The 12776-nt window shown below is 37.5% G+C and overlaps 1 protein-coding gene across 7 annotated transcripts in view; it reads right to left on the bottom strand.

Moving 5' to 3' along the window:
- Window positions 1–12398, bottom strand: part of ephb3b (eph receptor B3b) — a 42458-nt gene extending 30060 nt beyond the window's left edge. For 6 of the 7 annotated variants that reach the window (XM_079471156.1, XM_079471160.1, XM_079471158.1 and 3 more), the window contains exon 1: window positions 11816–12376. In XM_079471156.1, coding sequence (XP_079327282.1) covers window positions 11816–11879 — 64 coding nt within the window. In that variant the 5' untranslated portion in view covers window positions 11880–12376. Of the gene's footprint in view, window positions 1–11815 lie in introns of all 7 variants that reach the window. The other variant, XM_079471159.1, reaches the window with a different exon arrangement.
- Window positions 12399–12776: the final 378 nt, after the last annotated feature.

Raw genomic sequence — 12776 nt, 5'->3', positions numbered from 1 at the left:
GGGACAGTTTATCCAAAAATGAAAATTCTGTCATAGTTACTCAAAGATATTTGGATGAATGCTTGTAACCAAGCAGTTCTTGTACCCCACTGACTAGCTACAATAGTATAATAGTATGAACAATTACAATGGTAGTCAAAAGTGCCCCAGAACTGTTTGGTGTCCTACATTCTCTAAAATGTATTTTTTTGTGTTCAACAGAACAAAAACAAATTCCCACTTTGGTAGTGAATGGGTTCCAAGGTCTGTTTGGATATGAGCATTCTTTCAAATATCTTTCTTCGTAGTCATCAGAACAAAGACATGTGTACAGATTTGGAACCATTTGGTAAGTAAATAATGACAGAATTTGTATTTTCGGGTGAACTATCCCTTTAATAAACAATCACAAAGTTAATACTAAACTTGTATATACAGTTACATGTCAAGTGTAAAAATTAGCCAGATCCCAGGTGCTTGCTGATTCTGGCAACAGCAAATATATTTAATTCATTATGATTCTCTGCACGCCATTCTGCAAGATCTCATCTGCCGGGTTCCAAATTCCCGTTCAGTTAATTAATCCCACACTTGGACGTGGTAATAACTTGACTCGTTAGACCTCTTTAAATGGACTCTTTATCACACAGACGCACAAACTGGCACACTGTATGCCACTTATTTGCTAGACGTGACCGTCCGATTCTAAGCAGGCTCCACCCCTGACTTCTGGTTGTTGATTAAAAAAGCAACAACCGCCTGATTAGCACACACGGGCGTCTGGGTCATTGGCGGTGGCACGATCGTGCACTTAAGCATTTCGCTTACTGCAAATTGACTCACAGTTTGTGACAGAAGGTATTAGTGATGGAAGGTCATTTCTGGGCAATTATGCTGGAGAAGGTTGATAGAACGGTTGACATCCAATTCTAGGGTTGCCCATATGGCCAGGGGTTTAGATGTCTCTGAACAATTAAATAAAAGCGTTGATATATTTGGAGGGAGAGTGTGTATGTTTTTGTAATGGGGTGGGCTAGACACATGAACGTCTCTGAATTTAAATCAGACTGGTTCTAGGATTATATATGCCATCACAATTTAACTCTGCTGCCCCTGCTACCCAACCTTGGTCAGCACATGTTCCTCCTGCATCAAACTTGTAACTAAGACTTTATGGTGTCACTTGAAGCTCAAGTCACTTGAAGCACCTGGACAGTGCTGAAACCTCTTTCATGAGCTACGCTCATACTCCATCTTCTTTACAGACAACGTATGCTTAACCCCCCATTGCAAGCGTTAAAATAACATAATATTTGCATACACCCTAAGTGAATCAGGTGGGAGAGAGGTAGACCAAGATGAGGTACATCTCCAGAGACTGATTATAGCACAGATGCGCTGATGAAGGGCCGGGGGAGACTCTGTCTGCCTGCCTGACAAGAGCTGTACTGTCAGGGGCTGACTAATGTATTATTCACCCTTCATTGATGTGTAACTAAAGCCAGTGGCTGGGGAGCCTGGGCCACCAATACCCCCTACAGACGGTAAACCCCCAACAGGCTACTGAGCTTCATTGATTTATGGGTCTCAGTAGAGGGTGAGAAGGAGGGAGGGAGTTTGAGATGGAGGATTCAACAGGGGCCCCTGTTGTTTGGTTACTAGAGTTCTTAAAAATATCTTATTTTGTGTTCTGCAGAAGGTTTGGAACATGATGAGGGTGAATAAACAATAATATGTATATATATATTAATAAAGGGATAGTTCACTCAAATATATATAAGCCAGCCTCAATTAACAACTAAAAAAACATAATTTTAAAGAACTGTTTTGATATTTTTTACAGATTTTCCATTTTAAAGGCAAAAAAGACATACATCAACAGAAAACACCGCAAATTTACAAGAAAATGGGCAAACCATGTTATTTTACAGGGAAACGGTTATTTTACAGTATTTTAACAATTTCTGGTGCCCAGCTGACAGAGTTTTATTTAAAAAAGATTCGATTTTTTACAGTTTATTATTGCAATATGGTCAAAAACACTTTGTTTATGTGATATTTAAATCAAGTTTGGATATGTGTGGCATTTCCAGCAGAAATAACTATTTAATGATACAGGAACAGTGTGTGCGTCGCTGGAAACATGGCACTAAAACACAGCACGACTCTTATGTAAAGACAGTAGCAGCCCTTTGGGAAATCAAGGTGAATGGTCTTACCAGATAATAGAGTTGAGTCAACAGGGAGAAATGGGAAATACAGGACGGAAGTGCAGTTGACACGGACAGTTAGCACAATCTTGAGTCAATCATTGACTGATATGTCAAACACAGTGCTTTGACAACATCTACACTGAACCAACAACGAACCAATAAACGGCACCAATTAGATTGTGTATTGTGGTATACATATATAAGCAGTGGTTTGTTTGCAGTAATGTGAAAGGCCTGCGAGCCAAACGCCACACATGGCAAAGGTGGCACAAAGACGAGAGTTGCAGAAAACATTATTTATGAAAACGTCCTTCAATTAAGGAACTATTGGTGCTAAGAGATGCAATTGACAGATAATGAGAAGTTTGGGATTGTTTGCACACTGGAACACATACACATAGATCCACTAAAGCCACTACGCACACAAAGATAGACATTTCGTCAGGAAAACTTGGTGGCCTCGGCTCTAATTACAGACCTTGTAACCACACCTTGACTGCCTGGAACCATTATGTAACCTTCTGCGTTTCAGGTATGTTACATCTCTTGGTGGTCTCCAAGCACGATGAGTTCAATATGTAAGTGCTCATCAGAAGAACCTCAGGGTGTGGACTGAACCTCAGCATAGATTACTCATAGAAACAAGTCATTGTCCCATCACTGATGGGATGAGCATACAGTGTATATTTGTAAAACCCCTCTATTTACGTCTTCCTCATAAGACGGGTGTATGAGTAAACGTGTTAAAAACAGGCTGGTGGAGATGGATGACACTGAAACATTTTTCTAAAGGTAGATAAGAAAACAGACTGGTTATGAAAGAAAAAAAAATGTAAGTAGTTGGCATGTTAAAGGGATAATTAACCAAAAATAAAACATTCTGTCATCATTAATTTACCCATTCAAAACCTGTACATGACCCTTTCTTATGCATAATAGATATTTAGCAGATATATTGACAAATGTCTCCATGGTTTTGGTGTCCATACAATGGAGGTCAACGTGGATGGTTACCAAAGTTCTTGGAAAAAGTCTTAGCTTGGAACAATACAAATAACTTTTATACTGTACTAGTGAGAGGTTATGTGCTTACTTAGACTAAATAATCAAAACATTTGTTTTCTTAGAAATGTATGTATGTATGGTTATAATATACATTTCTAGAATGTGGTCTTTTTTTTCTATGCAAACAAGCAAACCATATTTTTGGAGTATACGTCACTAGCTTAACTTAACTATGGCCCTCCAATTTTACTGTATTTATGAAAGTGGCATAAAGCTCACAGTAAAAAAATCTGTAAACACTGCACCTTGATGTTCTTTAATAATACTGTTATTTTATTCTGCTGCAGCATCTTGAGTCATTGAGCAGACAAAAATCTGAACTATAGATCGCTCTTAAGTGCTCCTTCACTTAGACCAAGCCGTCTCAAATCGAAAAGAAGATTTTTTAATAAGTTGGAACAGTGACAAATTGCCTGCTTAATTAACCAAGGGAGAGAAACCTCGTCCCTGGATATTTCGATCGCTTACCTGTTTTGATGGAAAGGGAGCAACCATCGCCTTCTGGACTGCTGCATTGACCGATGCCTTGCTAAATTGAATCGCTAATCATCACCATCCTTTTAGGCTATTTCCCTGAGGATACAACTGGGCAAAAGTGGCAATGAAGCTGTTTCCCCGTGGTGTTTCTAACACCCATGATATAAATATGGCCCCTTAGTCCACCATCCCCATCTGGCCATGGGATATTTTAATTTGTTTCTAGTGCTGGCTCTATTTCACATCAATATGCTTGCTTTCACACCCCAGGAGAGTTTGCGTCACTTCGGCATGCCCATGTTGCTCTAGTTCTTAGTTAGAGACCCCAGTTTGACTCGCCTTCAAGCAATGTATGGGATTACGGCAGTATGGGGTTCATTTATTTACTCTGATGTCATGGAAAGGGACCTGCTCTCAGATTTTCTTAAATGCCATGAGCAACAAGGTATCAAGAGACTTCAAATCTTTCATGCAGGAGCTTGACTTACATCGCATATAGACGTACCACTTGATCCCAAAGGATAATGTGACAGAATAGAGTTGTGAAGAAAGAACACACACATCTTACACACAAATCTTATCAATGGTTGGGTAAACAGGCTCTGTCCCCATTGTCTGGGGTTCTGATATCACTGGTAAGATAACACATAGAATAACACTACAGTTAGGAGCTCTCCCTGATAAGAGGTGGACACATAAGGTGCCCAGAGAAAACCGGGAAACAGGGAGGGGATGGTGGGAAAGTATACCTAAGATGTGACGGGGAGGTGATGAGAAAGATGGTAAACAGAGTACAGAAAGAAGGGCATTGTCTGTAGCCTCCCTGTCTGGATATAACCCACCTGTTGGGGGTAGGGACTGTGAAATTCCCACTCTTGTTATCTCAGTTTTCACCAGGTTGTCATCCTTTTCACTGCCTCTTTGCATCTAAATGCTATTGTACCTTTAGATACGAGTATACAGATGAAAACAATGACAGTTTCATACATACATGGTCTATAAAAATGGAAAACTAACTATTTTTGCTGTGAGTTTCTCTTTATGTAAGCAGACTGTAACCATCTTCTCCACTTTCCAACTGTCAGGAGGGCCTGATCTTAAGTGCAGGCTCAAGACCACCATTGATTGATGGTTATTGGCTTTTCAGATTCATTAAAAATCTTGCATATTCCTTGTAGGACACTTCAAGACTTTTCTTCAGCTACCTCGTAAGAAAGAATGATAGGTAGAAAGACAGACAGAGGGGGGGGGGGGGGGGGCAGAAACAATGATCTCCTCTCAGGCAGGGCGAGTCAAATCTAAGATGCAAAAAAAGGTCAGTGGCAGCTGTCCAAGATATAAGATGAAAACTCTCTGCTCTCGCTGTCCTGAGCTCTGCCTCAATGTTACTGCATTCATAACCCCATCTGACCAGCCTCGGTCTGTTCCCATTGTATCTCCACTCAGCACCTTTTCACACAAACTGCTCAACCAATACTGTACCAAGTGCCTTTTGGATGCTGGACAATTCTAAGAGTCTTTCTCTGTCCCTTTGTTTGCCTATGTCCTGATCTATCCAGCTCAGGTTGAGGGCACTTTAATAACAGATAAGCCACTGGCTGTGGCTAGTAGTTACTTGGGGTTGCACAGAATACCTCACATATCTATCACCTCTGCCCTTCTCTGGTGCTCTGACATTGGATTTCTGTGCTGGAAAATGGCAGTTATGAGGTCACTGCTGAAATATGTCTTTTCATCCATGCGTGAGAGGTGATGAGCACCTTTTTTCCAAGGCAGTTCAGATACAATCTAATAACTTTCAGAAGAATGGCAGTAAATAGGAACCAATAAGTCATAAAAACAGCTGCTAATGAATCTTTAGAAGGCTTGGCACATTTTGAAAGGTTAGTTGCCAGAAAAGCTAAGTGACATGGAAGTGTGATCGATCAAGCCTGACAACGAGCCATAAATGGATCAGTCACACTAATTCATAGGGAAACTCTGATTGGATGTGGGTGGTGACCCTGCAGAAATTGGATGCGGTGTTTGGAAAGGGCCAAGAGAAAGATGGATAGGGCGTACAGATAGCTGGTAAGGAATGATGGAGGAAATTAAGTGTTCATTGGAAGGGCAAATCATGCAATACTGTTTGGTGTTATGTTTAGTTTGTTTTTGGTAATAACTAAATACTGGTGTGATCTTGGGTCTGACATGTTTTAATGTATTTTTGGAAAATCCAAATGATAGAAAAAATTACAAAATAAATGTTCTCCACATATCGTGAACTTGATTTGGATTTACATGAGTCGGCTTAAATTGAAAATACTCACACAGACACAACAGATAATAAACCACCCTCAGGTGCTTTTACAACATGAACCAAATAGTTTCTCATGTACTGTATCTGAATTCACACCTTGCCAAAGCTCTGTCACTCTTATTCCAGACACCAAATGGAAAGGTGGCAAACCAAGCAAAGAACAAAAACATTCCAGTTAAACACCAGTTCACAATACAATAAATTAATCCAAAAGGTATTTTAAGCATCTGCTCATGTTGCATTTGACGTCTGCCAAATGTCATATTTTTACTATTTTTAATTTACCATCTTGAGAGATTGTATTAACATTACTGGATGCTAAACAGGACAAAAGTGTATCTGGGTAGAAATACACAGTCATGGTATGATTCGTATAAAGTGAACAGATGTGCAAAAGTGCAAATTTGGCTAACAGAAAGGGTAAAGGGCTGATGTGCTTTTGGGCCCCGGATTGGGGCTCTCTGCGTTAGATGTGGAGATTAAGAGCATGTTTTAACAATCCAGAGGCTTGGTTGTATTTAGACCATAGAGTTTAGTAGCCATCATTAGTCCTAAAACCTCCCGACCCGTTCACACATGCTCATAGCAGACATTTTTAACGTTAACATTAGCCATTTCCTGCAGGGTTTCTGACATCACACATCGCCTCGTTGAAATTGGATTTGTAAACTATATCGTTTTATTTAAAAGGTTGTGGATTATAGATATTTATTGATTTTAAGAATGATATAAGCCTAGTTTTTAAATTGACAGATACGATCATGAGTAACAAAACTTTCTTTTTCATAAACTGTAAGTCCCTTTAGATGAAAACATCTCAGCCACATTACCCTATAAAACATAGTCTAGCAAAATATCAGAACAGGATTTTCCTCACACGGAGTTTCCTCAATTTAACTTGAGTTAATCGATTCTCATGAAGCACATGCGACGATCAATCATCTCAGTTCTGTCCTCTGGGCTCGCTATGTATGTGTGGAATTTATGTGTCAAAATATGAATAGAATAGGTTTCACAATTCAATGTATACAAAGTATGAAACTGCCTCTGTTTGTAGCTTCCTTGTGCAAATTGTTGCATAAACAAATTAAGATAAAACTTCAGTATAAATTATTTAGTCTAAATTATTATCTTTAGTCTAAATTATTATCTGTTCATATCCTACTGTACATTAATGTTCATAGTATATAGTCATCTGTATATATTGTTCATAGTATATACCTACTGTCATATTTTCATAGAACACACCTACTGCAAAATATTTTTATAGTCCATGCCCACTGTATTATATTCTCACTATTGTATTCTGTATTTATTCTAACTGTATATCCTGCACTTGCTAACTGCACTTCTGGTTAGACCTAAACTACATTTCGTTACACTGTACTTGTATATGTGTAATGACAAGTAAGTTGAATCTAATCTAATCTAATCTAGTATGGGGGGAAATTCTCAATATTAACTAGTTGTTATTAGCATGCCTATTATTGGCATATTGGCTAATTATTAGTACTTATGAAGCACTTATTCTGCATGACTATATTCTACATCCCTAATCCTACCCAATTCCAAAACATAACAACTACCTTACTAACTATTAATAAGCAAAAAATTAAGAGTTTATTGGGGGGAAATTGCAGCCTATACTGAAGTGTGACCCAAATTAATAACATGTCAGAATTGGGGTTACACAGTGGCCAATTTACAAGACTTTCAGTCAGCAATGAAAGCGAAATGCTGGTTGCACCAGTTGTCACTTTACGAGTATATGGCAGTACAATCTTTAAGTAATCATAAAACGCTAAATTACCCAAGTCAGTCATAAAAGTAGCATGAATATTGCAACTTTCATAGTTATTCCTGTTAGCAAGGAGGAAGTCCTCCTCCTGTAGATTATAAATTTCATCGAGCCTTTTTGTGCCTGCAGTCCAAGGCCAATTTTAAAACCTCTTCAAATCTTCTGCCGAGGCCTGAGAAGGAAAACTATTCAAATGAAAAGTAAAATTTATCTGGCTTTTCATCATGTGACTTTGTTTGGGTATTCTGCGATGCCGCCCGTTTTTCAAAAGGCATTTTGGAAGCAGATATATCGCGCCACCCATCTTGCTCCTAACCAACTGAAGACAGAAATCGAGCTCCAATGTCTCTCTTTCTCTCAATTCCTCTTCTCTCTGCCTCTCTTTTGCTCTCAATTTCCCTCTCTCATTCCGCTTCAGTAGCTGCAGACAGCACCAGGGGGATTTTGGCACTATTCAGGCCTAGACACATTCTCTCCTCACACTGTTGCGAGTGTCAAAGACCTAGTTTTCTGTAAAGGCCTTTTCCGTCAGCTGCCAGGATGGCCCTTTTGAGTGGACTCTCAAAAAAAGAGCGAATTCTACATTCCAGTCGGCGTCCTGTCCACTTCTTCATCAATTAACAGACCTCTTGGTTAAACATTGGCTTCTGTGCGGGTTATTATTGGTTGCCAGGCTGAAAATGCCATCAGGTTTTATTGCCAGAAGAGTCCTGAGCTCAAAATGTTATCAATGCTGATGTAGGTTAGTAATGTCAACTAGTTCACGTTGATGGAGCATTTGAGGTACACTTTGCGTTTATGAGTGTCTGGATTTCATAGCATCTTTAAGATTAAGTCACAGATCCCAGTGAGCTCCTTACAAGGGTCTGAAACAAAGCCAGTGGAAATCTTTTCAGCGTGCCCTGTGTTTAACATATGACCTTTCAATGCCTCTTACACAAAACTCTTTTAATAAGAATAAGCATTTTTTTAAACGATTAACAAAAATTATTAAACTTCTGGGAATAGAAAGAAACAGCAACCGATCAAGCCAAACCTAAAATACATTGTGATACAAATAAGTAACTTAATTCAGATATCACCCCATGACAAAAATTTTATCTTCACTGTAAAGCTGCACTGCAACAATGCCAAATTATAATAAGCGGTATAGCAATATATTTGAATTATCCAAGCAAAAATATGACTTGACACGACGAAATAAACCTGACTATATTAACTTATAGGAATGAAAGTAATGTTTTTTAGGGGTCAGGTAAAACTAACTACACTGTTTTATTATAAACATGTTATTATAAAGATTAAGAATGACTGGTTAGATATTTATTATATATCCTTAGAAATACTTGTTGTTTAATATTTATTTGTTTAGATCACCTATGGACATTCACAAAACAAATTAAACCTAATATGGCATTGGGTGGACAGTGTAACCTAGTTGCGTCTTTTTTAAGCCTTTTTAATTTGACATGTATTTAAAAAGTTATTTATATGGCATGGAATATAAAACAGAAAATATTGTGAAAAATATACTATAGAGGGGTGTGCTTTTCTTTGACTGAATACATTAAGAGTGTAGGCCGTGACTACAAAATGTGTGAACAGCAGATCAATAAATAATTATCCTATAATGTTACAAAACGATTAAATCGCATAAGCTACTAAATACATTTAAACCGCTACTAATACTACTCTAATTACATTTACATTACATTATTAACAGCAAATTAATGTTTATTTTCCATTTATAATAATTACCAATATAATTTTAATTGTCATTTATAATAATAATATATAGATTTCTGATGTAAATTTGAAATATAATAATAAAGTATCGTAAATAAAAAAATGATAATATTGTATTTGTCAATACTGCCTTTTTATTAATATAATTGTGGGTTAAATTCTACGTCTATACAGTAACTACACATAATTTATTATTATTTATAGTAGTAGTAGTTGTTCTGATTTAATGTTAATGGAAAATTATATTAAATATTAAGCGACATATGTGTACAACTAAATAGAGTTAAATGTTTTTTGCTTGATCTTCTCCCAAGGCCTTGTATTTCGACTCAAAGCACAGCTCTTTCAGCGATGGATGTTTTCTGTAATTATTTTCCTGTTTCTCATGTTAATGGTGTTTGCCCTTAAATGGCATATCCTAAATAAGATGTATATTCTGCCTTGACTGAGTTTACCTTTGCATTATCCCTACAATAGCACACGATGACGGCTGATGCGCTCCGGTTTAAAAAAAGTTTTTTCTGATTGAATTAAAATATTTAAGGCATTGCTCAGAAAAGACGGACAAGTGTTTTGTTAGTATTTTAACACTGATTTGTGAGGTTAGGTGGCCCACATTCATGTTTGAGCCCTTAAACTGGAAATGGCTCTATACGCCCACATACAAAGTTAGGCTACTCAAAATAACACGCTAACGAGGATATTTTTTTCTAAAATGTAATGGCTTGATTCATAAGATGTGTAATTCAAATCCATAACAATGCTACATTCTGCAGTTTTTATTTATTTGAGATTCAAATGGGTCTTACAGGGATATAAATCACCAGGGCCCAAAATTCACTCAAAACTACAAGAATTAAGAACAAAAGAAATTCAGAGTAATATAAATTAGTGCAAATTCACTTTAAAATGGTCATTTGTAGGCTAATAACAACATGCGTTATAGGCTATCTTAAATCTGACTAAATTCTAAATGAAACACGCACGACAAACTGTCAGACAATAAAAAATAGTTTTTACAAGTTCCTGGACAAAATCCTAAATGATTGTGAAGTTTAATGGGAGTAAGACTTTTACCATGTTAAAGCAGGAATATGTATACCGCCTACCATTCATTTTGTTATCATTTAAACACGTCCTTCTATCAACTTAACATATTAAAAAAGATACAATTAAATCAAAAGGAAGATAAAGCAGCAATCTGCTATGAGAAAGCAAACGTAATGCCTGCTAAAGTAACCCGGTCTTTGAAAGGACATTTTAAAGTAAGCCTTTTTAGGTTTATGATCAAATTCTAAAAGCCTAATAGAGCTATATGTACATTATATAATAGTGCATTATCAAAAATAACTTAAAAGAAAGATTTTGTTTTAAATAGTCCGGGAGTTGTTTTGAGTCTCAGACAAAAAGCCATAGTAGCACTACAAGAGGGTTCAAGAATTGTTTCGCTTATTATTTTTTATAATAAAGGCAAAATAAATCTACATTATTTTTCTAAATTAAAATCTATTACAATCGTGTTCATATTTATTGGTGTCAATAGGTCTGGAAGACTAATGGGGTCCAGATTCAGAATGAATTCATTACTGATTTTAATTATTACTAAATAAATAAATCCTGTTTCTGACTAAGACGCACGAAAATAAACTGTTTTGAGACCACTGAAGTACCATGATTGGCCAACACATGCCCGAAATGAAAGCCAACCGGGGTTTTAATATACAAACACAATACAATGTTATTCTTTATCACTTTATTGCTTTAAATGTATTTGCCAAACTTCATTCAAATTGGTCTGAAAATAAAACACGCACAGCAGCGTTACAAAGACACGCCGCTGATGGAGTTGAGCTTGTGGATAGCCTGACACCGACGCTGCTGAAGTGAGACTCCCCGTAGAGACATTTCCCTTTGGAAGAACGGAAACTATTGTCTTGGTGAAAGAAAATAAACAACACTTATAAGGGAGACGTTCAGCAGTATTGTTGCATGCGTATTGGTGTCATTTGATGGTCAGATCAAACCCCCTGCGCTTTTGGAAAGTATGGGACAATGCGCATGTTGCTGCATTTATAACTGAATGCTTTAAAAAACTCATTATTATTATTAACTGCGACCAAAGCGCAAATACTTAATACGCATCAATAAGAATCGACCCGTAATATGTGCCACAAAGATTGTCCATCGATCGGGTGCGTAAAACCATTTTGAGGAATAGCAGAGCGTTTAATATCTTACCTTCAACAGCCGATGACAGAGGCAGCAAAAAACTGCATAAAAACAGCAAATAATCCATTGTCATAAACCAGAGAGTTCGGACATGAAAGTGGAGCTCCAATCGGAGATTGTTAAATCCCCCAGACCCTCAGTCCAGTTTCGGAGACCTTCTTCTCCAACTTCAGATCTGTTCTTCTCAGCTATATTTCCACAAACACAACGCTCTCAACACATAGACTTTTGAGTCCGTGTAATCCGACAGCAGATGTGCAAAATATTTGAAACTGCGTTGATGGAGGATTAAAATTTATCCAATGAATGAACGCTCCTTATTTTTCATTAGTGGAAAACATGCGTGTCCGTTTAAATATGTTTCTCTGTGAAATCCTTATTCGGACAATAGTTGTTTAAATGTCAAGTGCTCCTCAAACAGCATTTCGTTGTAGTCCGATAACAGAGCGGTCCCAGTGTAAGTCCCGTAAAATCACCTTATTGTGGCTTTACGCGTAAAATCCCTGAGCGAGTTTCACCATCTGAGCCCGGATCGCTGCAGCTCCTCTGCCTTTCCATGTGCGTTGGAATGAAGATCGGCTGCTCTGAAACCAAGAAAAGAGTTAAAGACGGAGAGAGAAAGCCGTATGGTAGGAGGAGTTATGCTTAAAACCAGCTGTCAGTCATTCTTGTGGATCTTCCCCCGAAATCATCTGGCGAGCTCGAAAGGGTGAGAGCGCCCCTCTGCGGCTCTTGAAGCTCGCAGTTATGTCAGAACACATTTATTTTTTAACACGTTAAAACAGTTCAGTTTTTGCATTAATAAATAGGCTGCTTGTCTTTATGAATTACCATAATACAAATTAACGTGCTACATATTCGCAGCGATGCCATTAAAACAAAATGTTTGGTTACTCTTTTAGAAGGAGACATTTTTTATAAGCCTACCGTTTGACAAACGTTTGTGTCACTTTACAGTTCAAAAAAGAAA

The sequence above is a fragment of the Barbatula barbatula genome, assembly GCF_947034865.1.
Source record: "Barbatula barbatula genome assembly, chromosome: 13".
Classification (NCBI taxonomy): domain Eukaryota; kingdom Metazoa; phylum Chordata; class Actinopteri; order Cypriniformes; family Nemacheilidae; genus Barbatula; species Barbatula barbatula.
The sequence above is the reverse complement of the archived record's forward strand: the minus strand, read 5'-3'. Positions and strand labels throughout refer to the sequence as shown.